At 56.9% G+C, this 23932-nt stretch overlaps 1 protein-coding gene across 11 annotated transcripts in view; it reads left to right on the forward strand.

Moving 5' to 3' along the window:
- The window catches only part of TCF3 (transcription factor 3), a 72208-nt gene that overhangs the window by 21224 nt on the left and 27052 nt on the right, over positions 1–23932 (forward strand). For 6 of the 11 annotated variants that reach the window (XM_068661814.1, XM_068661817.1, XM_068661818.1 and 3 more), the window contains exons 4-5: positions 15940–16013; positions 17080–17176. In XM_068661814.1, the coding sequence (XP_068517915.1) occupies positions 15940–16013; positions 17080–17176 (171 nt within the window). Of the gene's footprint in view, positions 1–3364; positions 3437–15939; positions 16014–17079; positions 17177–23932 lie in introns of those variants that run through there. The other 5 variants (XM_068661815.1, XM_068661825.1, XM_068661826.1 and 2 more) reach the window with 3 other exon arrangements.

A 23932-nucleotide genomic window follows, 5' to 3' on the forward strand; every position in this document is an offset into this window, starting at 1 on the left:
ACCGGTGTTGCTTTAACCCTAAAAGCAGGGTTTTCCTCGGAAAAGAGGAGGAATGCGCTCCAGCAGGCCTGCAGCACATCTGGGGAGCTCGCTGGGTCTGGAGCCAGCATCCCCGGTGCTGGGACCGAGGCAGGAGGAGTCCCCAGACGCGAGGCTCTGGCTGTGCTGTTAGCAGGAGCACGAGCTGCCGTCTGTGTGCAGGATGAAAGGCTCGCGGTGACCTCGTGCTGCGGTTGTCCTCGGGACACCGTGCCACTCGGGTGCGGAGCTGCTCCGGTCCAGGCCTCCGGTGGCAGGGGAACGTTTCAGCTCAGCTTTGTCCCAGTCCTACCAGCCCCAGGTGTTCGCTGGGGCACTGCAGGGATCTTCCCTGAGCCCGCTGCACGGGGCATAAGCCACTTCCATGCAGTCAGCCCCAGGGACGTGAGAGAAGCGGGCCGAATGCTCCTGTCCTCGCACCTGCCCGCTGGCACTGGCACGATTTGCGCAGCACAATGTGTGACAGACACCAGGGCTGCCCCTCGTGCCGTGTCCCAGCGCTGTTTCTTCTGGCTCTGAGTAACCCAGTCCATGGCCGTTGGGTGTTGATGCAGAGAAAAAGGAAAAATTGGGGGCGTATGTGTTGGGTTTTGCCCCAAGTTTTGGAGCTCTTCTACTTTCCTCTCCTCTTTGTTGCTCTGCCTGCAGTTTATTCACTGCCTGTATTGCAAGGCTCAGCAGTCATCGCGGCCTTAATTAAGCCCTTCCCTGGCAATCTGTGGGTGAAGGTGTGTGAAACAGGTAGAAAAGGGCAGGGTGGGTGGTTTGGTGAACTCTGCCCGTCCGACCCTTCTGGAAGGAGCCTCGGGTTGAGCTTCCCTGGGGGGCAGCACCCAGGGTCCGCTCCGTGGGTGCATGAAACCACAGGGGCCCAACGGCAGCGGATCCTCACCCAAGCAGCCAGGGGCTCTTTGGGTCTTCTTCCTTGAAACCAGGGTGGAAGGGGATTTGTTCTAGTCCAGTTCTCCTCCTGGCTGGGCAAGATGCCCTGAGGAGCCCTGACAGTGCCATGACCAGCGCCTTTCCTTTGTCACCTCCTGGGCTGTGACGCACGGAGCAGCCCCGAGGCTGGAGCGGCTGCAGCCCCGACCTGCAGAAGTAGTCTGGGGGCGAAACAGCTGAAGAAGAAGTCCTGGCTGCCTTGTGGTCAGCAGAGATCCTGCAGAAGTCCTCTCGGTTTCTGTTAGCTCAGAACTCAAAACTGAGCCCTCGTTTATTTTTAAGCCGCTGTTTCTAGCCGAGGTGCCTGCGAGCACCGTGCTTGTCTTCTCCCCACCGGCAGGAGCTGCCTCGGGGCCCTCCTGGGCAGGGCCCCAGGGGAGCAGTGGAAGGGACTGGCCGTGGACCTGTCTCCGAATTTGGGGGTGGATGGCACAGAGGTGTTCCTCTGGCTTTGGCTCTCCAGAAGCTGCCTAGAAGCACGAAGTTTGTCCAAATGGGCACGGTGCTTGGATGTGAGCAGCTTGGATTGGCAAATGGGCCTTGAATTCTGTCCTGTAGGGTTTTTGTGTGCCCTTCGTAGCCCCTTCAGCTTTTCCAGGTTTGGTTTTGTGCAGAGCACTAGGTGTGGGTCAGACCCAGGAGCGTTGCATAGGGTCCTGGGCTCGGGGCTGGGGAGATGCTCTCTGAAGGGCTGGGAATTGAGGGAGGCATCTTGGAGAACCGCTGTCGGAGCCTTGTGTTCACAGCAAACTCCTGGGGTCCTCTCCAGAGCTACATTTTTCGTAGCAGCTGAAAGCAGAGGTCCTTTGGGCCAGGCACCGAAGTTGCTATTTGTAGGAGCTCATCCCAAAGCCTTTACAGCCCAGGCAGGGGGATTTGGGGTTGCACCGGAGCTGGAGGAGAATTTGGGAGGAGGCTGCCGCGAGGCTGCCTCTCGCTTCTCATCCTCGGTAGGCTGAGGTTTCTGAACTCTTGTTCCCCAAACCAGGGCACTCCTGCACTGGCTCTTGCCCATTCCACCTGCCCGACTGTTTCGGTTTTGTCCCGTAGCTGGCTGCTCCAGGCAGCGATCCCCTGAGTATAGCACTGGTGTGATTCCCATCCCGTCACCGCAGCGTTTCCCTGGAGCACTGGGAGAGCCGAGCCTGGATGGTCCTGAATTTGTGCCTCCTGCTGCTCCTCAGGTTCCTTTCGACTGAACCGCACGGCAGAGAAAGGGAGTGAAAAGACGGGGAGCTGGGACTGACACTCCCCGCTGTGAAACGGCTGCAGTTGGGCCCTGTGACAGCAGGACGGGTGCCACATGGCAGGAGAAGCCCGGCACGAGCATCTCGCGCAACGTGCTGCCTCTGCCAGCCCTCCTGGGTCAGCTCAAAAATAGAGAACAGCGCTTCTCCCCCAGCACGCTGCGTATTTTTAAAAGCATTGTGGTTTTTTGTTCTGTTTTCTTTAAATAATTTTCTAAAAAGTTGAAACCGTACGACTGGTGCTTTTTGACCCAAACAAGAAAACTGAAAGCTCAGTGAGACGTTGTGGTTTGGATTGCCAGTTGTAAAGATTTTTGTGTTCCAGCGCGCGAGGCTTTCAGGCCAAGGGCTTGTTCCAAGCGGTGGCTCGACAACATGTGGGTTAATAGCTGGAGATGTGTCTGTCCACACAGGTATTTAAGGGATAATCTGTGTTGCTTTATATTGTGCCAAGAGAGGCTGTGTCAGCTCTGGTCTCCGCTGCTCCATTTCCAGCTCTGCCCTAATTTTTGGGCAAGTCTCTCCATATGTACAATAGCTCGAAACAGTTTTGTTCCCTGGAGAGGCTTTGAGGTTTAACATTTATAAAACGCTTTGAGATCTGCAGATAAAGGAAAGCAAGACAATAAACAGTGACCAAGGCTGTGCCAGACAAATACCCTGTATCACCACAACAGAGCCACGCAGGATTGGGTGGAGATGGCTTTTGTTCGAGGGCAAACAACTGCTCCAGAGCTGCTCTGCGGGCTTGGACGGAGCCCTGCGAGCAGGGGTGCAGCTAAACCCAACCCTGGCCTTTAGAAGGGCTTGTGTTAAGGAGGTAACGTCTGTGGGTAAGAGCACAGGGCACTTAGGTGAGTTTTTCCCTGCCCTTCCCATTGCCCTGGGTGCTCTCAGGCTGTGCCCAGGCTCCCTGGGCGCCTGCTCCGGAGGAGATGCGGCCGAGCTGCTCCGAGCTCCCCGGGCAGCACACCGTAAAATCCCCTGGTAAACTTAATCCACTCCGTAAACCCCACTAACTTTCTTCTAACTGCTTTTGCCTGTCCTTAGAGTGAACTCCTCCACAGTCCCCCGAACAAAGGCAGGCAGGAGTGGGCAGGGACCAGGACGGGTGGGAGGAGCGCGGGGCTGGGGCGCCCGGCACAGGGCGCTGGGCTCAGCCTGCGGCGGCTCCGTGGACATGGCAGCCCCGCGCCGGCTCTTTCGGGGTAGGTTCTTCCCAACAGATGTCTGGCAGCGCCGGGGCTTTTTTGGCAGGGGTTTGGAGGACGGAGTGGGGAGGAGTGATTTTCAGCAGTTGCGATTCTGCTCTCGAGGGATTTGGAGGCAGGTGGGCTCGAGCGGCGGGCTGGAGATCCGCAGGGGGCTCCTTCGGGTGCCGTGCCGCTCTGGGGCAGGAGCAGAGGGTGTTCACGCTGCTCGAGGACACAGGGTCCCGTTTTGGGAGCAGGATGCGTGGCACATGAGAATCGCTCATCTTTTCGTGCTGCGTCCCTGCCTTCCCCCATAACGTGAGACCCTTAAAACCTGTTGCAGCGAGGTGCTGCTGGCGGCACGGAGAGGAGAAGGGCGGGTGGCTGGGGCTGGCTCGAGCACAAGGTCGCTGTGAGCTGGGGGTTTCTCAGCCCCACAGTGGGAGCAGGGGGCTGGCGTGGTTCAGGGCTGTGACGCAGCCTGGTCGCAGGCTTTCCTTCTTCTGCAAGGGGCTTGCGGGATGGTTTCATTTCAGCTGGTTTTAGGAACAGATCCAACCAGTGCCCAGCTGCCTGGAGATGGTTTTGCTTTAGTTCAAGTGGTTTGTGCGTTTCTGGGCTTAACAGGAGAGAAACCAGTTTCTCTGAAGCGTGCCTGCTCAGAAGAGAACTGGGCTGTGTCCGGGCTCTTGCTCTGGTTTGGAGACCCTGACCTCAGTTTTAAACAAGTGCGGGTTTGTGTTTTATCAGGGCAGCGCGCTGCGTGCTTCGGGGCAGTTGGGATGCTGGGGAGCACCTGAGGTTTTGGGGATGCTGCTGGAGCAAGCAGAAGGAGCAGAACTCGGCTTGACTTGCCTGAGGCTGGTCCCCAGAGAGGCAGACACGCTCCTTGCTCCTGACAGAGCAGCAAACCCGGGGGCACGTGCTGTACCGCGATGTCCCAGGGCAGCGGGGAGGCTTGCAGGGGGCTGATCCTTCATTTTGGCTCGGGGCTAAGGGGTCCCGGCCCCGCTGGGGCAGCTCCTGCAGCCGGCTGTCCCCTCCAGCCTGCAGCCTGGCGAAGCAGACGGGGCTCTCGGGAGGTGTGGAGCTGTGGTTTTGCAAACAGCTGAGCCGGCGAGGTCTTCATCTTCCTCTTCCCCTCCCTGCTGGCCTGGCCCTGTCATGGGGGCTTCTGGGGCACTTTGTGCTCCGAATGGGGAACTGGTTTTCACTGGGTTTCCTGCTGTTTTATGCGTTCAGCAACTCCTGGAAAGTCCAGTGAGCCCCAGAACTTGCTCAAGGCAAATGTGGGGCAAAGTGTCCTTTCCTTTCCAAAGCAGCGAGTGCCTCGCATGCCCCGAGCCATCTCTCGAGCCTGGTGCAGTGAGGAACCGAAGGCTTGGTTCTGCCTGCAGGAGATCCATGTGGTCACTCACATTTGCAGTTTTTTCCTTGCTGAGGTTAGGGGTGGCTTGTTTTTTTCCCTGTTTTTATATGTGTATATTATTTCCAAAGTTGCATTTGCAGGTGCAGCTGTGGGGCAGTGGCTCCTGCGCAGCCAGCGGTGACCCAGCACAGCGGGAGCCCCTGGCGTCACCCCCATTGGGCCCCAAAACTTCTGCACCGGAGCAGCTCTTGCTGTTCATGGAGGAAATAATTCCCCTGAGCTTCTTGCAGTTAAAAGGCAGCTTTAGGAAAACTACCAGAGAAATGTCTAATGGTGAATTTTGCTTGACAGCTGTACCGGCGATCCTGATAAGAAGCGTTACCACTCGTCTAGACAAAAGCACCGGAACACAAACACGATGTAGAGGAGAGAGAGATGAGATAAAAAATGGGTCCTTTTTGTCTCCAGCCCATTCCTCTAACAGCGAGGTGTTTGTGGGCAGCACCAAAGGGCTCAGGGGGTCGTGCAAAGCCAGGCTGGTGCTTTTGGGGCTGGGGGAGACAGCGTGCGACCCGAGCAATGGGTTGGTGCCTGTCTGGGGCAGGGTGGGAGAACGGCGCAGCTGGATGATGCTCTGTGGCGGTGTCAGAATAAAACCTGTCAGAATAAACCCTGAGGTCCTCACGGGGCTTCGAGGAGCTGCAGGGAGGTATTTTCGGGGTTTTGCTGTTAGTGTGAGAGATCACACCGGCTCCTAGGGGCCATGGCTAAGCGATGCTCGCGTTGCACCCAGGAAATGGTGTGAGATGCACGTGCAGGAGGGGGGAGCGTTGCTTGGTCCCAGGAGCGCGAGGTGCGGTGCCACACGAGGAGTGCCACCTGCTGGCACCTCGCCCCAGCCTGGCACCGTCTGCCCAGCGAGAGGAGAGCTCGGTGGGAGCAGCGGGGCCCTGCGGAGGGGGGGCACAGTTGGGACGGCTTCCCTGGCTCCTTTGGGGGTGTCCTCGTGGCACGGGCACATCCTCCACCCGCCGGGTGCAGAAGGAGCCCGGACGCACGCGTGTGCCACGGTGGGCTCGTCCGTACCCCCACGGCTGGTTTAAGTGGGATGCAGCTGGTGGGAGCGGTGACACCCTCCTGTCCCATCCCTCGAGCTGGTCCCCATGCACATAGCCAGGTGACAGATGTAGGCTTAAAACCAGCCACCATCCCAGTGCCTCAGTCTGTCCTCGGGGGTCTGGGGTAACCCTGCTTGGACGTGGGTGTTGTGGATGGAGGGAACCAGGGCACGAGGTACTGGAGCAACTTTTCCGTGTCCCCTGGCTGAGGTGACTTCAGAAAGTCTCTTGAGGCTGATGGGCAGCCAAAACCAATGGCTCAGCGTTGGTTTCCCCTGAGGACAGGAGGCTGGATGAGACTTCACCTTTTGGACTCTGCTCCATAAGCTGGTGTCGCCCTTAAAACAAAACCGGTTTCTTTCTTCAGGTGAGCTCTTCTCGTGACGTGTCCTCTTGGCTTTAGGGGCAGAAGTGGAATTTGGGGCATGGAGCATGGTTATGCAAAGATGTGGATTCTCAGCAAGGAAAGGGACAAGTGAACATCTTGAAGTATTTATAGTTAAAGAGGGGAAAAAAAAAGTCGTGGTTCTTGGAAACGGTGCTTCTTAGTAGCAAGTAGATCAAATACAGCCCTTTTTAATGTAATTTAAATAATCGATGGTATATTCAATTACAGAAATATTTGGCAGAGCTCTAAATAGGTCACATCTGTCCTTAAACCGTTCTTAAGGTAAATATCTCACCATGCCGTGCCGTGTTGACTAAATTTTGCAAAAACTGGTGCCTGGGAGGGACCCCTCGTGGGCTCCACGTGCAGTTAATCCCTCAGACCCCGTGCCGTGTGTGCTGCTGGGGTGTGGGTGTGCTCTGGGGGTCCTGCTCTGGGTGTTTGGGCGCAGAGGGTCACGGTCCTGCACTTACAGCCCTCCAACCTGAACTTTTTTGGGTTTTGGCATCAGACGAATGCAGTGGGTGTGCGGCTGCTGCGCCGCCCAGCGCCGTGCTTTGGGGGAGGTCTGGGGGGTGAGCCCCACGCTGAGCCGTGTCCCCTCGGAAAAGGAGAAGGGGAAAAAAGACGAACCTCTGTTGTGGCAACCGCGGTCTTGAAGTTATTTGCAAACAAAAGCTGGAGCTCAGGGCTCGCCTCGGCCCCGCGGAGGAGGCAGGTGGTGTTGAGAACACTTTGTTTGGGAAAGTTTTTCTCATTGTGTCGAACAATTCTTCTTAGATGATCCTTCCTGTGGGCTGAATCATCGGCTCGGCTAACACGTTAGCTCTCCTCGCCAGCCCCGCGCCGGTATCCTGTGCGCTCCGGGGCATCCTGTGCCGGGGAGCGGGGCTGCCCAGCACCCTGCAGGATTGCAGCCCCGGCCTCTAGGGCAGAGCAAATGGCCTCAGCCGTGCCTCCCCTTTGCCTTCCTCCCGCCCACACGTGCTCGTGCTCCCTGGGCAGACGTGATCTGTTTTTTCCTCTTGCTCCAGGGGAGTTCGCAGGGCAGGCCGCTGGGCTGGTAGCCACATGGTGTTAACCACCGGCCCTCTTCCCTCGAAGAGAAGGCTCCCAGGTAAACTACCGAGGCCACCAGGATTGTGGGTGTTTGGCCGTTTCCCCGCATCATTTCCCCATTATTTGGAAACGGCCTGAAATTTGTCTAATTTTTAACCACCTCTGGCCTCCCTGCCCAGTGGGCTGGGAGCGCTCACGTACACGGTGCTGGCGCTGCTCTCGGGACGTGTCCCAGGGAAATCGCTGAGGAAAGTCTTCTCCTTTGATCTGAAATGTCTCTCTTGCAACATTTTAGACAGTCAGGTGGAAGTAAACGGGCTTCTGGCTCCTATTTTCCTGCTCTGGGAGCAATGGAGACCCAGCGGGGAAAGATTTATGTTCCCCTGCAAAAGGACAGCGCCACCAATGCATTTCTGACACCCTCATTTTATTTTACGTTGCAAATTAAACAATACTTGGAAAGATGCAAATCGGAGCGGAAATAGAGGTAAATGCCTCTAACCAAAATAGTCTGGGTGTGCGAGCATCTGTACGTACATGCAAAGCACACGATTGTCTGCGAAATCCGAAAGGTCAGTGCCTGGCGTCCCGGGGGACACGCAGCCATCGTATTTCACTCCCCACTGGCATCGGGCTGCTGTGCACGCTCAGCAAAATGAATTCTTTCTTCGGACAACAATGCGTGCGTTAGTGTCGAGTGTCTGCATCTTTCATGAGTGTGCAACTTTGTGGTAAAACAAATGAGCTGGAAAAAAACAGGATGTGGATTTACTCTCGCTCCTCTCTCCCCAAAGCTTTCTGTTTAATGGGATCTAACCCCTCGCTTCACAGATAAGCCTCTCTCTGTTGGATTTAAGTTGTTTTGTGGTAGCAGACATGTTGATGTTGTTGGATGTATGTGATGAAGAGTTCTCTACGGGGCTGTCCTCGTGTTTAAGTTGCCATTGGGCTCGCTGCTCCCTTGAAGCCCTTGTAGGCCTCAGAGGGGCTTGCAGATGGGGATTTGCAGTGGCATGAATCCAATGTGTAGGCCGAGGACTCCTCACACTTCCTTGGGTTTCCATATTTAATATTATTAAGCTTTTTCAAGTTTGCATGCCTGGGAGCAGACTGCAGGGAAGGTGAAGGGGGCAGCGAGGCTGATGGCCGGCGCCACGCTCCCTCCCGCTGGTTTTCCAAAGCCCCACTGGGAGCACGGCTTTGGGGCATGTTCCCGGGGGTCCTCAACACAAACGTGTGGGGAGGATGGGGGGGGGGGACACCTGCGCTGTGCCCCTCGGGGGGTAATGCTGGAAGCAGGGCCTGGGGGTTGGCCCTGCACCGCCCTCAGAGCTGCCAGCAGCTGCCTGGAAGCAGTCGCCTCTTTTTAGGCCCCTCCATCCACGGGTAGCAGAGCTGTTCCTCCGAATTACGCCGTAATCTGAGGTGCTAACAAAGCCAGGCTAATTCTGATGCTTGTTATCAGCCCGCCCTAAAGCAACATTATTCTTGGATGTGTCCCCACGATTTGTCCCTGCTCGGCATGCAGCTCCTCGCAAAGCGAGAATGGGGCGGTGGGCACGGGGGAAGCGGGGGACACGAGCGGGACCAGCCCAGGCGCTGCCGACCCGCTGAAGGCACTGCCTGGCCCGGCCCCGTTATCATCTGTCCCGCTTTCGTGCCGCTCCTTTGTGCTCTTGTTTGGTCATTGCTGTGCCGTTGTTTTCACAGCTGGTGGAAGTGTTTTGAGCTTGAAAGTTTATTTTCTTCCCTCTGGTTGTCGTCACAGGTTTGTTTTCTTTCTCCCCGTGGCATCTTGCTGGCCTTACCCGGGGCTGGGAGGTGTGCCTTCGTGCCTTGGCTGGGGGGGAGGCCCGCTGGCCTCGCTGCCTTGGCCTCGCCTCGTTGGCCGTCATTAACTTAACGAACCCGTCCAGCTTTGGCCTCTCCCCCGAGGAGAAGGGCCGCAGTGCAGCGTTTTCCCACCACCTGCACATCGCGCTGTTGTTTGGCACGGCCTTGATGGGGCTGGCCCAGGTGATTTGTTTCCTTAATTATGACTTGGAGGGGGCAAGCTCTCGTCTTCATCCCCGTTACCAACAGGGTCGGGGGCCCTGTCCCTGCTCTCGGCAGCAGGCACCCCTTCCCCCTGTGCTGGGTGCGGTGCCTGCTCCTTCTCTGCTTTCTCTGCTCCTTCCTGGGACATCGCCCTGGTCCCCAGATCCTGGCCCCAGGGCTGCCGTGGAGCCTGCCCTGTCCTGCGAGAGCTCTTGCAGCCACCCCTGGGCTCAGCAATCCAGGCTAAGCACTTCCCTAACCCACAGCAGGGGCTGCAAATGCAGCTCTGTTTGGAAACACCACGTGCATCATCTCGCAGACCATCTTCCGAAAGACTGTGAGTACAAAACACCTCCTTGGCTTTTTTTCCCCTTTCTGGCTTTGTTTTATCTGCAGATTTAATTTCTCTTTCCTGCTTTGTCTCCATACTCATCCCTTGCCCGAAGCCAATGGGGAATGGATCATTTTCCCCTCTCTCTTTGGGGAACCTCTCCCATTTTTCCCCAGCCCCAAATATTTCCTAAAATCTCACTCTGAGTGTGGACCATGCAGCAACTGCTGAACCAGAACACGACACAGGAGATGCCAGAGCAGATGCAAAGCGGAGGAATTAATGATCGCGGAAGTGGCGGCATCAGCTTTTTTTTTTTCCTTCTTTTTTTTTTTAAGTCAAAATTATGCCTGAGCATGCGTTTGGGGAGGGGGAGCCAGCAGCAGGCGTCCCCCTCAGGGCAGGGGCGCAGGCGCTTGTGTGGCATGGCCGCGTGCGCCTTGGTTTTGAATTCCTCGTGCTTTCATCGGCACAAAGATAAACGGGGAAGGGCCTGCCCCAAAAACCTGTAGGGTTCTGCTATGGCAGGCTCCGAGGTGACCTCGTTCAGAGCACCATCAGGGTCCATCCCTCCACGGGGGGCCTGATCTGGAGGGCCCACCAAAGCACTCGCTTCCTTCCCTGGCAGCAGCACGGAGCCCTCCCTGCCCTTCGGCTGGCAGCGCCGAGCATCCCGAGCTGCCCTCCAGGTGTTCAGCCCTGCTTGCTCTTGCTTTTTTTTCCTTTTTTTTTTTTTTTTATATGTGGGGGCTGGGGGGTGGAATTGTTTTGTCGTGCGCCGGGAAAAGGAAGTGAACAAATTGTATAGTCCCGTCCACAATCAACGTCCTGTAAACAGCCGGCGACTGCCTCCCATTCAAATCTGTTTTTTCCTATTCGGGGGCGGACGGGGCTGGTAAATAAACAGGCAGCCGCTCCGAAACACCCCGGTTTTCCCCTTGGCGAGGCCGTGCTGGTGGCCGGGGGGGGCTTTCCCTGAGGATGCCTCGGTGTTGGGATGTGTTGGTGCTGTTGTTTCTCACTGGGCGGCAGCACGTGGGCCCAGGGAGCGAACCCTCGCCAGGAAAAACAACTTTGCTGGTTTGACTGGGACTAAAGCTAATTACTAGTCGACTAATTTTATTGATTTCAAATCCCTTTTAGCGGAGATTTTGCTGTGAGGCTGATCGCCAGAGCGATTAGGACACAAAGCCGCTTAATTTGGAAGTGTTTATCAAGCAGCCTTCTGTCACCTCTCTTTCAAATCAAATTACGGTGGCACCGGTGGCTGTCACCGCAGTGTCCCACCTCTGCTAGAGGCAGGCGCTGGGCATCGCGTGGGCACCCCCTGTCCTGCTGGTGTGTTCACAGGCATGGCCCTGGGGGGCTTTTGCTTGTGGGGTTTTTATTCCCAGCTCTTTATTCCCATCCTGCTGCACCGAGGGCCACCAGAGCCACCTCGCTCGTGCTTGGGCATCGCCGTCCTTCAGCGAAGCCAAGGCTGTGACTGCTCCTGGAGCTGGGGCTTGGCCTTAATATTTCTAATAGATTTATTAAAAAAAAATTAAAATAATAAAGGGTATTTTGATGGGAATCAGATTAAGGAGGGCTCTTTGATGCTGACAGATTGTGCTGGGCAGGGTGGAGGCATCGGGGGAGGGAAGCGCTCAGCCCGGCTCAGCTGCAGCCTGAGCCACGCAGCGGCCCCCGGTGATGTCCCCACCAATTTCCCTCACTGTCCCCCAGCACGGGGCTGCCACTGCCTTCTTCTGAGGCCAAAAGTGAGTCATCTTCAAGGCATTTTGAACATGCTGGACCACAGTTTTGCAGCTTTACGTGCGCTCCTCCAGGTGTGCCTTGGTGCAGGGTTTAAGAGCAAGCCCTTGGTCTTGGTGCACCAGTGGTGACCGAGCAGTCTCGGGGGCAAGATGTCCCACTTCGTGTGTCCCTGCGTGTCCCCTGGGTTCAGAGGAGCGCTGCCTGCCCCATGGGTTTTGCTTGCAAAGGGCTTACTGGGGATTGAGCTCCTGTTGAAGGACCTGCAGTGGCTGGATGGTGGAGACATCCAACACCCAGCCCTGCTCTGTGCCAGCTGCATCCCGGAGCTGTGCTGGGATCGAGGAGTGGAGAGCTCTGAGCAGCGCCCCTCCTGAAGCCATGGGGCTCTCCGATGGCTCAAGGGACAGGAAAACTTTCCAGGTAGAATCCAGGGCTCTGGTTATTGACTGAAGCCAGAGCCAGCATCTCTGCATGGCGTTTTCAGCTCCAGGCATCCCGGGCGCGGGGGCTGAAGCAGCCTGCAGAGAACAGGGTGGGAAGGGGAGCGCACGTGGCTGCTGCTGGGATGTGGGAACGGGGCAGAAAACCACACAGCCTCCTTAACCAGTTCGCTGGTTTCAGAGCTGCAGGTTCCCTCCTGTGTGGGGAGCTGCTCCCAGGGCCCGGACAGCTCGTGTGGGATGGGGCAGGTGTCTGAGAGCAAACACACCAGCACCCTGCTCGCCTTCGGAAAGGGGTGCAGAGCAGGGGGTGCTTCGTAGCGTGCAAGGTTGGGGTAGTAAATGCACTGCTAAATTCCCCATTCCTCTCACTCACAACTGCAAGCCCCCGTGGTTTGAATGCGTCCTTGGAGGGTGTGCTGGGGTGGCGAGGGCATGCAGGGCTTCATGGCGCACGGAGGGCTTTTACTCGGGCTCAGTTTGGGCAAATTATTTTTATCCGTGCTGAGAGCTTAGAGCAGTTCTTGTCTATCAGCTCTTCTTAGCTGTGGCACAGAAATCGTAAGGAAAAAAAAAATGACTGTCTGACAGCTACATCTTATTCTATTAGTACATTTTAATTAGAACATGAGCAAGAAATGCATTATGAATATTCATGATCAGAGTTATTAAAATGCACAATTAATCTGTACGTTTTTTAATAACTGTATTAATGGAGAGAGGAGGTAGCTCCTATTTTTGTCTTTTCTGAATTGGAAAGTGTGCCTTAACTCGGTTAGTTGGAAAAGGGTTTTATTTTAAAATAAAGCTGGCCCCGACCAGCTGCGTGCACGTGTGGGTGTCTGCAGAAACTGCGCGCGTGCCCTGCGCTGGGAGAGCGTTTTCAGAGCTGCAAAGCTCAAAATCTGGGATATGCCAGGGTTACACTTGGTGCAAAAGTAGTCCTGCTCCCTGCCACGCGAGCTGGATACGATCTCAGCTGGGGCCTTGGCTTTAGTTCTTGCTCAGCACCTTGTGCACGTTCGTGTGCAGGAAACCTGCTCTGGGGACGGGGCAGAGCTGGGGAGGGAGGGAGGTGCCCACAGGTCCCCATCCCATTGCGGGGACGCAGGAGGTGACAGCCTTGTCCTGCAGGCAGGTCCTTGAGCCAGGGGGGATTTTTTGGAGTTCCCCTCGAGGAGTTTGGGTGTGACTTTTGGAGGCTTGGTGTGCTCGCAGAGCTGGGGGAGCCCGACAGCTCTCCCTGCAGCACGTGAGCAGTGCCCAAAGGCAGGAAACTGATGGGCAGTGCCCAAAGCACTCCCGACCTCCATCGGGATGGGGTCAAGGTGTGTGGCCTCTCTCCCTGGGCCTCTGTGACCAAAGGGTCCGGGTGGGAGGCTTGCACAGCCTTGGGCGAGCACCTGGGGATGTGCTGGAGCTGCTGCAGCCTGCCCCAGACACCACCCTGGGCCCTTCTCAGCCCGGACATCTCCATTTCCTGCTCCTTCCCCTTCCTCCTCCTCTTTTTTGGGTCCAGCTCAGCCGCTCAGTGCCGTGGGGAAGGCTCTGGAGCACCGGGAGCAATGGGGTGAGCATCACAGGCTCGGGGAAGCGTGGCCGTGGGTGGTGGTGGCAGCAGCCTTGTGGGGTGTGGGCTGAGCAAAACCCCACTGAGCTCGGGTGGGCGGTTTTCCAGAAGCACCTGCTTTTGGGCCAGCCTTTGGGTTTTCATGGGTTTGACAGGGGGCATTTGCTGCCGAGTTGTAGATCCGATACAAAGGGAGGGGAGAGCAGGTCGGCACTACATTGGGATGGTTGCCAGAAACGTAAGGTGGGCAGGATGGGTGTCTTGTCCTGGCTTCATCCCAGAAACGCCTGAATTCTTCGAACATCTCCAGGCTGAAAATGGGACATTCTGCAGGCACCTTTCGCCCCGGTTGCTGTAGCTTGGGAAGATGTGAGACCATTTTTTTGAGCTGTTTGGAAAGGCTTCGGTCTGCAGGCTGGCCCCTGTTGTGGGCTTCCAGGCACCAGAACCCCCCCAGGAGGCTGCCCCATTGAGCATCCCCCCTGGGGCAGCTCCTCGTGGTTCAGGGGGGCTGGAGAAGGACCGGGGGGGGCCTCGCTGGCTGCAGCCACCAGGGCATGCCACCCTCCTCGTCCTGCCTGCACGAGGGGCTGAGTTTTTGCCAGGGGTGGCTGAGGCTGCGGTTCCTGCTCACCTCATCACCCCGACTGCTGGGATGCTCCAAAAGTACCCGGGAAAGCAAAATGAAAAGGAGCCTTTCTGCCTCCCGATCTCCACTGGTGTTTGCGGGGTATGCAGATGAATTGCTTTAGAAAAACACATTAGCAAAGCAAAAGTTTATTCTAGGAAGTAGGAGGTGGGAGAATTGGCAGTAATTCTCCCTAGTATCCAAGGTATTATTAGAGGCTTATCCCTGCTCTGCACAGTAATCACATTGGAAATTTTTGATTAGAAAACAAAATCTAAATGAGAATTATGAATATTCATTAGGTGTGGAGATTAATATGCATAATTATGCAAATTAGACAGCAATTAAACACCAATTCTCTGGGGAAATGATTAACACAAAGGCACAGAAATAGAAGGATGTAATTTGAAAGAAGTTTCTGGTTAAATGAACAGTAAGGGGAGCGGAGGAGACAAATACGTGGCGTGTTTGCCATAATAATCAGCTTTGCTAAAATGCAGGCGGAGTGCGCCCTGAAACTGCCCGGCCCTCGCTGCTCCCCCAGTTCCTCGTGTCGGGGCTGCTCTGTTTGGAGTCCAACATCCCGTAAATCCTGCTGGAGCCAGGGCTGCTGGCACCCCGACGGAGCTGGCTGGGGCAGGGGGAGCCCACGGAGCCCCCAGTTTTGGGGATGGGAACGGGGTCCGTGCACGGTTTCAAGGCAGAGGTGGCTCCATCCCCCTTGTGGGCTCAGGGCTCTCCGCAGCAGCCCCGCAGCCGACCCAGCTCTGGCACCACCAGGGTGAAAGCAGGTGGAGGAGGCACAGCCTCTGCCTCGTGCCGGTCCCTCGTGGCACCCGTGGGTGCAGGATCCTGTCCACTCTGGCCCAGGTGCCAGCTCACATCACCAAACACCGGGTTGGAAATCCCACTGCTCGGCCAGGCCAGGGCTCCAGCCTCGCCTGCCAGGAGAAGTTTCCTCCGTGCAGTCGCGGTGCCCGATTTAACTGCAGAGCTCGGCTGCTGCGGCTCCCGGGGCGATTGTGTCCCGGTGGATGTTGGCCACCTCCCTCGGGCACCTCGTGTGCTGGTCGCCCGAGAGGCACAGCCTGGGCGGACCTGGCAGGCGATGAAAGGAGCCGGTTTCCTACCGCAGCCTGCGAGCAGGCACGTTGCAAAACCCCTCCCGTTGGTTCGCTGCCATCCTGGGCTGAGTCACCTTTGCGCGGGACACGCTTCGGAGGGCTAAAAATTACCCGGGTGGGAGCGGGCTCTGATCGGAGCCGCAGCATCCACACACCATCCTCTGCAGGAGCACGGGGCTCACACCAAAAATAGCCGTGAAAAAGCATGAGCCCCATAGTGGTGTGCCCCAGCACGTCACATCCGAGGCTCTTTTGGTGGAGAACAGAGTTTTTCAGCCCGTGATCCAGCAGTGGGCAGGCCTGTTTGCACGCTGCTCACAGGCAAAAATCGGGTCCCACTGGAGCACCGGGATGGGCACGATCGGTTCTTAATTTGCAGCCCTCTTAAACATCAGGCTTCGAGGAGAGCAGGATCCTCGGCACCGCGGGGTAACGCGGGGGTAAAATACTCGTTTCTCCTCTTCCCACTGCCCCGTGTTTTGAAGCCTTTCCAGGCTGCGGTGGGATCAGCTTTGAACTCCCAGCTGAGGTGGGAAGGTGGGGATGGAGAGGGGAGGATCGGTCACGCCAAGTGGAAGTGGTTTATTAATGAAAATATTGTTTTGTTTGTAGAAGGAAGAGTTAATTTTGCGAGAACACCTTTGAGGCTTTGCTGATAAAGCAAGAGTAACCTTTGTTCTTCCTGTTTTTCGGTAGGTTTGGATGAAAGACCGGGATCAGGTTCCTGGGGAACGGGAGATCAAAACAGCTCCACATTTGACCAAGGAAGGGTAAGGATAAAAGCACAAACACCGAGCTCAAATGAAAATAAACGGGGGCTTTGCGATGGGCTCTCAGTGCGCGCATTGTGCCCAGGCTGGCTCTAACCCTGGAACAACTTTTCTTGCCCCATTTTGAGTGTTGTTCCTGTTACCAGCGGGGGCACAGCGAGCAGAGGGGCCCTGACCTCATCCCTGCAGGCTTTGCTGCTTTGAGGTGTCACTGGAGAAGGTTTCTCCTCCAAAAACCTCACCCAGACCTGGAGCCTGCGATCTTCCCTCTCCCCATGCTCGGGTTTGGGCATGGGGAGAAGAGGGCTCAGCACAGCGGGGCTGGGGAGGGCCCCGAATGGGGCTGTGGATGGGGAGAGCTGGGAGGATTTTGTCGGGAAGCAGCCGAGGCTGCAACAGCACAAAACTGGGGCCTGAGGAGGGGAAGAGAGAAAAGACATTAACTTAATTGAAATGGTGTTTTTTTGACAGATGCTCATGTTTTAATGGGTTTGTGTGATTCGTTTTCGCAATGACACCGTTCCCTTCCCTTAGGTCAGTGGCAGAGCAGGCGCTGTATCATTTCTCATTTTTATAGACCTTCTCTCCCCCTCAACCCCCCCGGCTCGGGGGGGGCTTTGGGGCTCTCCCCCTCTCACCTGGCAGGCACTGAGCGAAGGCAGAAACTGTGCAGGAGCCTCCAGCATGGGGCAAAGCCTCCCTGTGTCCCTGCCTTGGTGCCACGTCCCCTCCAAACGCTGCAGCTGCGCTGCCCGCTCCCCGCCGCGAGGCTGGGATCGTTTCTGTGCCCTGCTCACGAGCTGCCTTTGACTTTGACCCTTCTCGCTGCGCCCTGACAGCCCGGCCTCTCGGGGTTGTGCAGTGCCTTGATGCGACTTGGGGGCTGATTGGGGTCTCTCCAGTGACTGCCCATACAGCAGCAGCTCGGGTCTTTTTCCTTCCTGCCCCCCGGCATCAGGTTGCACCGCGTTAGGTTGGGCACGCGTGGAGGTCGATACCCACACACACCTTGCATGCTCGGCTCAGCACCCCCGGGCACCCCCTGACCATGTCCGTGTTGCTTCAGCAGAGCTATGGTGAAGGCCCCCACTACGGCGAGCACAGGGACCTGCCGGCGCACAACAGCATATCTTCATCACCATTCCTGGGACCTGGACTAGTGGGTAAGTGCCTTCCGCTGCCCCGTAGGTGCGGGATTAATCCGGGGGGATCTAACAGGGAGCGGTGGGTGCTTACCAGCAGCGTTTGCACTGCCCAGCACTCCTGCTTCCCCCATCAGACCCGCTCCAGGAGGGGCTATCGGAGCTGTGGTTGAAGGGGCTGCTGGCCAGAGGGGCTCATCAGTGCCTGATGTGCGCGGCAGCCTCTGGATTTTATGTGCGTGATTATTTTTCCCTGTTCTGCTGTAGCACCCAAGGGCAATAACAGAGATTGATGCCTGCTGCGCTGGCACGGGAAGGGCTGAGTTTGCTCTCAAGGAGCTGGTAATCGGGAGTGGAAAGGCATGCAGGGGGGGAAACAGACACAGCCCGTGCTCAAGGTCTTGCAACAGGCTCGTGGTGGCAGGACGCTCGGCCTTCCAGCCTTGTTGCTGTAGGCAGAGAGCCAGGGTGCTCCTTCCTTGAGGCACTGGGGTTCAGGGGGGGGCTCTTTTTGTGGGCAGAGCCCTCTGCAGGGCTCCTCCATCCCTCATCCAGCTCCTCAAGTCCTTGTGCCGGGCAGCACAAGGGGCAGCACGCCTCGCTGTGCCGGGACCGTGATCCTGCGGGGCCGGGGTGCGTGCCACAAGTTACCCGGTTCCCTCTCCCTGCTTGGGGGTGGAAGGAGAGAGATTAAGAGCAGAAAATAGCCGTATTGAAGGTCTTAGAGATCTCTAATGACATTAGGCCAGGATTTGGGGTTAGTCCTCCCCACCTTTGCCCACGCAGTGGTGAGTCGAGCTTTCCAGCAAGCGCTCGTGGTTGCACGGGTGGGGTTAGCAGAGGGAATTGTGTTTGAAGCAGAAAATCCCCACCACGCTCTGAGGTTCCTCCTCCGGAGCTGGTCAGAAAGGGGAAGAGAAGAGCGGGGCAGCACTGGGAAGTGGCTGTCAGCGTGCTTCCTCCTCCTGGCCCGTGTCTGGGGCACGGGGCTCATCCTCAGCCCCGCTCCCCCATTCGATTGTCCTTCACCTTTCCTTCGCCTCCCAAAGGTGGAAGAGCGTTTCCGAGTGGCTCTCTTTGCGAGGGCGGTTGTTCCTTCTCATTTTCTGCCCCAGGAGGATGTAAGCAAAGTAGAAGAGATGTTCCTTAATAAGGCAGGGGAGCCTTGATGTAATGCAGCAGGGTTTTGTGGGGTGTGCGCGGGGGGGAGGACCCCTCCCAGCCCATCCCATGCCGGGGGCAGAGGCAGCCTTGAGAGCTTCCAGCCGAGAAGGAGCTGCCCGGGGAGGAACACGGAGGTTTCCCCTTTGATGTGTGCAGGGAAGACGCGTTTGGCTTCCTCTCAAAGCCAGGGCTCCCGGTGCTTGGCAAGCACCGCGGCACTCCCCGACGGGGCTGCGAACCCAGCCGGTCCCCAGCACGTGGAGCCGGAGCCGCCCCCGCCCCGGCGGTGACTTCCAGCAGCTGCCACCAAAGCGGTGGCACCCAGCGCCCCGCGCTGCCCCCGGCCCTCCTGCTGCCCGTGCCAGGTCTCGGGCGCAGCACCCGGAGCCCCACCACCAGGACGGGAGCTGGGAAAGTGCAGACAGAAGGGGCAGGGACCTCCGGACATTTCAAAGTCGCTTTTGTGCCTAAAATTGAATGCGGTTAAAGGAGAAAACACCGGCTCCTGGAGCAGGTTCCAAAATAAATAAATCGGCTTTGCTTAGCCTCTGTGCTCTTGTGCTGAGAATGACAGGCTGGAGGAAGACCACAGGTGGAGTTTTCTCTTCCTCTTTGCCAAACTGAAAACTTTTCAAGTGGCGAAATCATAAATGGAAGATGAGAGAAAGGAGAGCAGGAAAAAAAAATCTTTTTGCATATGATAGAAGTAGCGAAGTGGGAGGGAAGTGTGAGCTTTGGAGATGTCACTTCACTGTGTCACTCCCTGGTTTCCCAAAAGGTTCCCCCCGGGGGGCACAAGCTGGGAAAGGTGATGCCAACGGGGCAGTCAAGTGGGACTGATGAATTTTAAAACATAAGGCGGTGGAAGAGGCAGATTAGCATGGACAGACACACCAGGTGGTACCGGATGGGCAAAAGGTGCATGAAATGCGCTCACGTAAACCCTTCTCCAAAATAAGAGTTTGTATCCATTTCCCACTCAGCCTCTATTTCTTCAGGGAGGAGCAGAAACCACTGGAAGAAACATTTCAGGAGGATCAGTGTCCTTGTTGGAAACCACGGCCTTTTGGCCCAGGGCTCCCCTCCACGTGCAGCATGGCTGAGCAGCCGTGGGGAGAAAAACGCTTCAACAGCCCCCATGGGGTGGGGAGGACACAAAGCTCTGGAGCAAAGTGCTGGAGAGGTTTGATCCCAGAAGGACGGAGCGCGTGTGGTTCTCTGCAGCAGGTGATGGATCCCGGGGCAGGAGGCATGGGTACTGCTGGTTGCAGGCACCCGGGTGCGCTGGGCTGGCAGGGGGGCTCTGCAGATGGCAGAGATGCCCCGTGCAGCGCACGCCTCCCCCAGGACTGGTTTTGAGTTCTCAGAGCAGCCTTTGAAAGGAGAAGTGCTGCTTTCCTTTCCGTTCAGCTGGGACGCCAAATGTGACGTTTGGGGCTCACCGGTGGCCTTTGGGTGAGCGCACGGCACCCAGCACAGTGGGAGCTGGGCTCTGGGAGGCACTGAACACAGACCGGGGGGGCTGCTCCCCCAGCAGGACCCAGGAGCTCTCGGGGCTCTGAGGGCTGCCCGGGCCCCTGCTCGTGCACATTGGGAAGGGGATGGCACAAGGGCAGTCTCCAGTTAGGTGCTTTCCAAAGCACTGGGTCCCCTCTGGCACAGCTTCTAATCAGCAAAGCACTGGGAAAAAAGCGAGAGGGAATGTCTGCAAGACTGGCCGGGTGGGAACCTGGCCTGGGTTGCAGTGGACTGGATGAGCTAAGGTTATAAAAAGCCCTGGAACAGAGCTGCTGTTAGTGCCGTGAGCAGGGGACGGTGACCGCAATGAGCAGGGAGCAGTAACAGCACCCACATGCTCCATGCTCCAAGTTCCCAACCCGTGCCTCCTCGGTGCCACTCCCCAAGGCTGGGTGACGATGTCCTGGCGAGGTCCAAGCACTGGGGGTGCGCAGTGGGACGGGGACCCCCGTGGCCCTGGGTGGCACGAGGTTTATGGGGGCCATCCCTGTCTGCCGGGGGGGAGGATGCCAGGACGCAGCACAGTGACGAACAGGCTTGTCACAGAGAGCAAGGAGCGTTTTTTGTTTTAATTCACCAATCTTCCAAATCAGGCACTCTTTTACCATTCATCTTCAGCAGGGGGAGATGGGGGGGGGATTGCTTAAACAGCAGGGAAACTGATAAGCCATAACAGATTTCTTTCTAGTAATTATTTCTAGTAATTAGCTTCTTTTCAGAGGAGTGTTTCTAATCTTGTGTGCATTGTGAGCTGTTGTGGATTGTGTTCTTCCTGGACAATGGTTTTAATCTGCCTGCGGACGGGGGTTTGTTGCCGCTCCTGTTTTTTTTTTTTTTTTTTTTTTTTTTTCCAAACCTATTTCCCCCCTCCCTTTTAATGGCTGGCTGTGTTTTTCCTCCCCTTTCTCCCCAGGACGTAATTCTGATGGAATTAGCGGGGCTGGGAGAGGCGCGCTGTGGGTGGGAGCCGGGGCTGGGGTGATGCGAGGGCGCCCGTGTGAACTCCCCGCGGGCTGGAAGGGGCCGCGCGGCGGCGAGGCACCTGCGTCCTCCCGGCAGGCGCTGGCAGAACCTGTAGGCGACGTGGATCGCCTTTTCTTCTGCGCATCTGCCAGCGGGGCTTGTCTCGGGGAGAGAAACGGCAAAACCACAGGTTTGCTTGAAAGCACTGCCCGGCTTGTGTTGGAGGGGAGATGCCTGCGCTCAGCCCCGGGGGCAAAAAGGGCTGCGGGACGTGGGGCAGCGAGGCCAGACCCTGCTCCTCACGGAGCTCGCGGCTCGCCTGGAGAAAGAGGAGTTTTTATCCTGGTGTTTCGCCTCGCTCCGGGAGCAAATCTGAGTTAGGGAGGGGAGAACAGAGTTGGGAGTCCTGGGTGCTGCCCTGGGGAGGGCTTCGGCTGAGCGCCGGCGCTGCGGGATCCTGCAAGAGAGGACACGCCGGGGAGAGGGGAGGGATTGGGAAAGCACTTGTTGAGCAGGGTTGAAGGCTAGGGAAGGGCTTGGCAAACGGGGATGGATGGCAGGGCTCGCAGCGAAGCAAACCAGTGAACGCCGTAAATACGAAATGCTCCCAGCCAGTTTCTGGGTGCACCTTGTTTTTAAGGTGCTCTCCGCAGTGCTTCTCCTTTGCGTGCTAAAAGCTGCAGGGGCAAATCCAGAGGACGGGATTCCCTTGGAATCCAATTCCTCACTCAAAGGCTTTTATTCTTCGTATCCTGATTTTTTTCCAGAGTTCGCTTAATGTCTGCCTGCCTCCTCACCCTGTTGGATTTCAGTCATTTGGAGGTGGTGTTTGGGGAGATTCCTGGCATTTGCTCTACCAAGAGCTGCTTCCATCGTGGTCCATGCTGCACTGCTGGGGTTTAGCCCTGTTTTTTGGGCTGTGCCTAGTCTTGGAGCAGCCTGGTTTGCTGCGTGTGCTGCCGGGCATCTCCCCGGCACCAGAAACATCACCTCCTTCTGCAAACTTCAGCTTTGTCTGCTCTTTTTAAAATAAGCTCAGTATTTGTTACGATCCAGAAAAGTTTGCCATTCTTCCAGCCTTCCTCCTCCCGCCTTGTTTTCCTGGGCAACTGAATTTAAAACTTCCGCTGCTGACATTTTTGCTGCTTTTTTCCTTTTTCTATGTCCTTACGGAACAGAGCACACGCAGGCACCGGGGCCGCGCTCCCTGCCCGCTCTGGGTTGCTCCCGTCCCGCAGAGCGCTGCTGATCAAAGGTGCCGCAGGTCGCTGGCACCAGGCGTGCTTTGTTCCTGCCATGAATCACATCAGGTGGAAGTAGCAGGTTTTTGGGAAAGTTTGGGCAGACTTCACACCGGGCTGCAGTCGTATTTCTGTTCACGTGCCTTTCAGCGCGGCGTTGGGGACCGTCAGGGTGGACGAGGTGCTGTCCCCTGGCTCACAGCGCATGGAAGCCGCGACGTGTTTGCAGAAGAGAGGGCTCGCGGTTGCTTAACAGCTGAACCATTGTGGAATTACCCTGGTTTTCCTCTGGTTTAGGAGCGATCGCCGTCTCCCTGATGACACAACTTGGGGAGTTATTTGTGTAACGCCGCCGGCGCTGCGGCAAATATAGCCGCTAAGCGCTTTTCAAAATTAGGTCATTTAAGAGATCTGTCCTCTGACATTTTGACCTTAGTTTACTTAACATTTAAGCCTCTGAAACGAAACAGCGGCAGGGCCTGGCCATCGGGATGCCAGCACGGGGAGGAGCGATGCCAAACAGCGGGGCCAGAGCCACCCAGTCCCTCCTGGGGCTCTCGGGTTCGGCTGCCGCAGAGGAGGGACCCGCTCAGAAATTCGGGGTTGAGTTCAAGGCCCCGAACTAAGTCAGTGCCAGGGGTTGCAAAACCAAGCAGCCTCCTCTCCCGTCCCACCTCTCTGCCCGTTTCGTGGGGCTTGTTTGGGGAAGTTTTCTCCCCCCCTCCCATCTTTCAGCCGTTCCCCCAAACCTCTTCACGGCGCGTGTAGCTGCCTGCCCACTGCAGCCCCAGCGCGTTACCCTGCATCTCAGCAGGCTTTAGGGTAAGCAGATTGGCAAAATCCCCCCCCCGACATTTTTGCTTGCTAAGCCAGCCCAGGGGCAGGATGCAGTCACCCCACCTGGGGAAGGGGTTTTGCAGGGGGCTCCTGGAGCCCGTCACCACCCGGCTGCGTCCCTGCACATTGCCCTGCACCGGGACAGGGACATCCTGCCCCTGGCCAAAGCCTTTCTGAAGGTCATCTCCTGTCCCTCACCCTGTTCCCCAGGACCATTAATAGGCTGTAATGAACAGCATGGGAAAACTCCTTCTGTATTTTAAGTATTTTAAGTATTTTAAGTCCAGTTTTCTATCTATTTTTTTAAAGTGAAAAAGTGGCTGCTCCCCACTACAAAAACGTCTTGTTTTGCTTCACGTGGGGGAAAACCCCCAAGCTGGCTGTCAGGGGGCAGTGTAAACCCATTGCCTTTCTCCCAGCCGGGGGGTCCCTCCTCGCCCCCATCCCACCCACCCCGGGGCTGCGGCACTGCCCCGGCACCCCTGGGTGCTGCCTGCTGGGGCCACGGCGTGCTCCGGGGAGGTGGCTGCGAGGGAAGGGGCTGCAGGGACGTTTCAGAATGGAAATGTTTCACCGTGCCTCTTGGGTTTCTTTTTATTTTTTTTTTATTTTTTTTCCCCTCGAAAGCACTATTCTGAGCAGCGCGTGGGCAGGGTGAGGTTGAGCGCTGGCAGGAGCCGCCGCGGGGTGCTCGGGGTGCTGGGGAGCGTGGGCCTGGCTGGCAGCGGGGCTGCTCCTGATCGCAGGGACTGAACCCAGGGGCTTGGGGGAGGAAGGGGACGCTTTGCTGTTCAATGCCTGCTCTGCAGAGCCGCGTGCTTTTTGGGAAAGTTGAATATCCACCAAGAAAGGGGAAGGAGATAATCCGTGAGGAGCAGGAGCTCAGTTCTGCTGAGATTGGGTTTCCTATTGTATGGGAAGTGCGCGCAGTCTGGTCAGTCACGCCTGGCTTCGGGTTTGCTCTGCCCCTGCCTCTGCCAAATTTGGATGGCTTTTTTTAATATGTCTGGAGGGTTGGGTTTTTGTTGGGTTTTTTCTTTTTTTTTTTTTTTTT

The sequence above is a fragment of the Anas acuta genome, chromosome 26 (genome assembly GCF_963932015.1).
Source record: "Anas acuta chromosome 26, bAnaAcu1.1, whole genome shotgun sequence".
Taxonomy (NCBI): Eukaryota; Metazoa; Chordata; class Aves; order Anseriformes; family Anatidae; genus Anas; species Anas acuta.